Below are 5,482 nucleotides of genomic sequence, written 5' to 3'. Positions count from 1 at the left end.
AAAAGCTACCTATCAAGTCTTTGATTTTGCAGACAGGAAACCAAGGCCCAGAGAGGGAGTCCCACAGCTGGATTGTGGCAGAGTCAGAACTAGAACCCAGGTCTTTCAGCTCCCAGTACAGACACTTTCTACTTCCCTGCATTGCTTAATATTGAACAGCTGGCAGATTTTACTGTTTCGCATTAAAATGAGTTTCTACTCCTCATATTGGCAGGTAGTCACCCCAAATGTACATTTCACAGGGAGGTGGCAAAGCCTATCCTGGACAAAAGAGCTGGATGCCTTCTAAAGACACTTGTATCCTGGATGCCAGCTGCTCAGCCAGGTGTCTCAGGCATCTCTGAGTCAAGGAAGGGTGAAAGGTCCTAAAAGGGGGGATATCCCCCCCCCATCTTGCCATTTCCTGCCTGTTTGCTGTGTGCAAAGCATTATGCTCTCAGGGCTTCAATTTCCTCCTCTGTGAGAGGGGTCAGCATGCTCTGATGTGTGGATGAGAAAGTGCTTAGTGAACCACAGGGGCTGCACAAGAGTGGGGGAAGGTGACTCCCGGGAACTGCGGTCTGAGAAATACGGTCCCCAGTACAACCAGAACCCAACTCCCCTCCCAGCCTTTGGGATTTGGGAGAGAGGTCTTGGGGGTTATTGGCAGAGGGATCAGGTTGGGGAAGTTTGAAGTACCTTTGTGCTAAGTCAACTTTTATGCAGGACTTGGCCATGGGGGCTTTAAGGAAGAATTCAGGTGACCTTTTGTCCTGGCACTGCTTCTCTCTTAGTGGTCCTTAGACTCCTAACAATGCCAAGGATTATAAAACAAAGCAAAACCAAAACACAGAAGGCTTGTCAGCCACAGCCTCAGTACTTCAGCAGGAGCAAGAGAGAAGCAACCTAGACCTCCTGTTCCCAAGTAAGGACTTCAATAGCTAGAGAGCATGAGTAATTTTTATGGGAAGTGGCTGAGGAGACAAGAGAGGGAAACTAGATGCAGGGATGGAGGCAGGCGTTGGCTAAGCAGGGCGGGCCGGAAACGAGAGAGATGCAGAGAAGGCAGAAGAGCCAGATGAAACCACACTGAAGTCAGGAAATGATTGGGGAGAAGGGAGAACCACAGAGAGGAATGAGGACAGGAAATGGGGAGAAAGGACAAGAGAAGGGCTGAGCAAGGAAGATTCTGGGGGAGAAATTCAGGGGAAGATTAGGGAAAAAGAGAAAGAGGAGAGAGGAGAGAGGAGAGAGGAGAGAGGGGGAGAAGGTTCTGGAAGCTGAGGAGCAGGATCCCAGGGAGGGAGGTTGAAGAGGTCCCAGAGCACAGAGCAAGATAGTGGGGCTGCTGTTTGCTCCTTGGCTCGCTGCTATTTTAGGAAACTCCCCTTCTCTAGTCAGTGGGGCTGCCTAAGGCCGCGTTCTGGGTGGAGGGGCTGTGAGATCATTTGCAGCTGCCTTGGGACAGTTGGGTTGATACAACTAGACTCTGAGTACCCAGTCAGGAACCAAGGAGGTTCCAGGATACAGAGAGAAAATAGCACGTGTTCCCCAGGTTGTGCTCTTCAGCCTCAGAGTCATTGCTCTCACAGGCTATTCCAACACATGAGTGACTTTTAGTGCCCCACTGGTGCTTAGCGTTGCCTGGACTTGCCAGGCCCTGGAAGCTCTAGCCTGCCTTCCTGGGCATTCTCTCACTGCCTTGGCTTACAGACACAGAGGGAAATAGTGACAATTATCCACACCATTGAGGAGGCACCCTCCCCCCTCTAACCTCTCTTGCCTATGGGCATTGTGGTTGTGGTCTAAGTATTGAGAATACATACAAGATGCATGGGTGGTGAGAGCACTGGCCAAGTTCTTTGCTTCATTTTGTTTCTAGAAATACACATGGTTTTAGCTTCTTATGAGCTTGAAAGTCATAAAATGTCAGCCTGCAGGGATCACCTGGTTTGTTCCAGGACATTAGCTGGCTCTTCCTTGATAAGGAATTGCTTTGAAAAAATAAAAATAAAAACTGTCAGAACACTGATATGGACAGCAAACATCTAACCACAACTAGAATTCTAAAACAGCCTTTCTTTCTTCCTTCCTTTCTTCCTTTCTTCCTTTCTTCCTTCTTTCTTTCTTTCTTTCTTTCTTTCTTTCTTTCTTTCTTTCTTTCTTTCTTTCTTTCTAAATTGGATGAATTTTTTTAAATTTTATTTTTAATTACAGTTGATATTCCATATATTTTATCTTAGTTTCAGATATACAACATAGTGGTTTAAAACAAAGGTGAACAGATTAAGAAGTATAAAATGGAAATTACAAACTAGTCATGGGAATGTGAAGTACAGCATAGGAAACATAGTCAATAATATTGTAATAATTATGCATGGTGCCAGGTGGGTATTAGGCTTACTGGGGAGATCACTTCATAAGTTATACGAAACGGCACTTGTTAAATTTCCTTTTTATGTATGTGGGGAGCAGGGGAGTGCTGGGTCTAACTACGGGCCTGCTGATCTTTTCCCACACTTAGACACACAGCAATGGTCACAGATGTGCAGGGGGTCCCTGGTTTTTGCACACACAGACTGAGGGTAATCCCTGACCTAAAACTGCTCCTACTGGCCAGGAATCTGTTAGAAAACTCAGAGCTGAGCGAAAAGAACCCTGGCCTTGGAATGTGGAGTCAGGCCTTGTTCCGACTGTGCAGTATGTGATCCAGAGCATTTCACTGCCCACTTCTAGGCTCAGTGACCTACACCCTGAGGCTTAGTAGATGGTCTCTGAGATTGTTTTCCATCCCCAAGTTCCTAGACACCAAAAGGAAGTTAATCTCACGTTTTTCTCTGTTTGTTTGGTATTTTTTCTTTCTGTCACAATAGGAAGACAGGCAGACTAGGAGACCCTCAGGTGCTGAGAAAGACGGATGGAGGGTGAGCCTAAGATAACTTCTCCATTATAGGGAAAGTGTGGTTCTTTTCCAGCCCATTGCATCGTAATCTACAAGGCTTTTCACAGAGACAATGGAGAAAGAAACAATCCAGTCTTTCTAACATCCAAATTCGTTCTTAGATTCCTTCTCAGGGGAATGATTCCGACTCTCCACTTGGAGCCTGCATATACTTGGGCATTTGTGTAGCCTTCTTAACATGTTTGAGTATAAAGATAGAATTGCCTGGGTACGTTCATGCGTATGCAGCTGTGGATGGTAGTGCATTTGTCTCTTAGGGCTGAGTGTTTGAGATGCTGTGTGCAATTGAGTGCACATGTACGTGTGTGAGTGAAATTATGGAATGTGTGTGCGCGCAGGATTTCGAAGGTTGTGTAGATACTGTGGAGTACTGTGGGCCCCTGGGTGTGCAGGATTTTTTTTTTAAGTCAGCCACTTTGGATTCTATAGCCTCCTCTCACTTCTGTGATTGATTTCACGAGGCTAATTGTGCGTAAAAGCGCTAGTGAGATCTGGGGGCGCCTCCTCGTCTGACGTCAGAGAGAGAGTTTAAAAGGGGGAAGCCGGTGGAGAGCACACAGCCGCTTTAGGAGTGGCAAGGTTCAGAGCCGTCGCTGCAGCCTGCAGATCCGCTCCTAGGGGCTGACCAACCCGCCGCAGCGAGGCTTCCCGGCGCCGCGGAGATGCTGTCCTGCCGCCTCCAGTGCGCGCTGGCCGCGCTCTCCATCGTCCTCGCTCTGGGCGGTGTCGCCGCCGCGCCCTCGGACCCCCGACTCCGTCAGTTTCTGCAGAAGTCCCTGGCTGCCGCCGCGGGGAAGCAGGTAAGGAGACTCCCTCGACGTTTTCTTTTCCCTCTCCGGAATCCCTAACCTTCTCTTAGCCTTGCCCCTGTCCGCTTGGGTGGATTTAAGAGGTGTTCCCGAAGAGTTTTGGTGCTTCTCTGGGTCCTTTGGCTCCCAAAGGTCTTAGGAAAACTTTCAAAGCCCAGAATCCCCTCTTACCTCCTTTCCCCGCTAATCAGCGCGGTCTGTCACAGGTGAGTTCTTTGGCATGGAAAGAAATTCTGAGACCTGGGTAATTGAGCTGAAATGTACGCTGGCATCTATCCTCGGTGCTGACCACGGGTGCTGACCTAGGTGCTGAAAGAGCGCACCTCTGAAGCTGCTCCGTCCTAAGGAGCCCCTCCCTCCCACGCAGTGGACTGAGGGGCACCGGGCACTCTACGGACGGACGCAGTATGTTTAAGGTTGTGAAAGGTCTCGTTCCCCACAGTTGAGTTAGCAAAAACGGTAAGGACAATTCCAGTTTGTAGCTCATGATGTGAAAACTGAGTTAAACAAACTGTTGGCACAGGTTTATCTTTGCAAAACTGCTTTAAAGATCTGTTATTTCTCTCTACGCGTGTGATTTAAGCCTATAGAGACAGAAAAGTTGCAGAAACATCTGATGTTTGCAAGCCTCTTTGTGTAGCTTGGTGATTCTAGCAACTACCCTTATTTTTATATCCTTAATGATTTTAAGTGACAGAGGTGCACAGCTGTGAAAATTGGGTTTTGGGTGTGGCCAAGTTTGCTTTCCAAACTAGGCTTTTACATTTCTTGTTCTCCATCCCTCTCCTCCTCATTCTCTCTATCTCTCTCTCCCTTCCACCCCGTACAGGAACTGGCCAAGTACTTCTTGGCAGAGCTGCTGTCTGAACCCAACCAGACAGAGAATGATGCCCTGGAACCTGAAGATTTGTCCCAGGCTGCTGAGCAGGATGAAATGAGGCTGGAGCTGCAGAGATCCACTAATTCAAATCCGGCCATGGCACCCCGAGAACGCAAAGCTGGCTGCAAGAATTTCTTCTGGAAGACCTTCACATCCTGCTAGCTCTATTAATCATTGTTGTCCATATATGACCTCTGATTCCTTTCCTTCAAACCCCATCTCCCTTCCTTAATCCCCCCAATACTAATAAAGACCCTTCCATTAGAAATTGAAGACTGTAAATACAAAATAAAATTATCATGAAATTATGAAAAGCAAGAATTTGATTTCTTATTGAGTAAACCTTTCTGTTCAATAATACACGATTAACTTCCATTGTTATTTCAGTTGAGTTATTTGAGCTATGCACTGCAAATCTCAAAGACACACTATTTAAAATTCTTGGGGGGGGGGGTGCTGCAAGGTGGAAGGGATCAATGAAGGGAGAAGGGGGGCATCTGGAATACTTTCAACAATAAAGATAAATCTTAAAAAATAAAATTTCCCTGTAGTAATAAAGGTTATGTTTTAAATGGTAACTCTTATAGTTTGGGTGATTACAAACTTAAATAAGTTCACATAACTCTATGACTGATAACTTTAATCCACTGGTAATTATGGGAAGGGGCTATCACAAACATCAATTACATAATAAATACAATAAAAATTATATGTGGAAACGAATATCAGTATTTATCAGTAGGCAGGCTGAAATATCCAACTATTTATCAGGCTGATATGTAAAATATATAATATATAAAAAATGGGGGGGGGAACCATTAAGAAGTTGGAGGAAAGAAGTTGGCTTAAATA

General features: G+C 46.2%; 1 protein-coding gene across 1 annotated transcript; it reads left to right on the top strand.

The window, feature by feature from the left end:
* The first annotated feature begins 3,151 nt into the window (after positions 1-3,151).
* SST (somatostatin) lies at positions 3,152-5,205 on the top strand. The gene is made up of 2 exons (XM_081138146.1): positions 3,152-3,741; positions 4,580-5,205. Exons 1-2 carry the CDS (start codon positions 3,604-3,606, stop codon positions 4,790-4,792), a joined length of 351 nt encoding a protein of 116 aa, XP_080994272.1. The 5' UTR covers positions 3,152-3,603; the 3' UTR covers positions 4,793-5,205.
* Positions 5,206-5,482: the final 277 nt, after the last annotated feature.

This window comes from Miniopterus schreibersii (genome assembly GCF_964146895.1).
Source record: "Miniopterus schreibersii genome assembly, chromosome: 5".
NCBI classification, from domain to species: Eukaryota; Metazoa; Chordata; class Mammalia; order Chiroptera; family Miniopteridae; genus Miniopterus; species Miniopterus schreibersii.
This window is presented reverse-complemented; position numbering and strand designations above follow the sequence as displayed.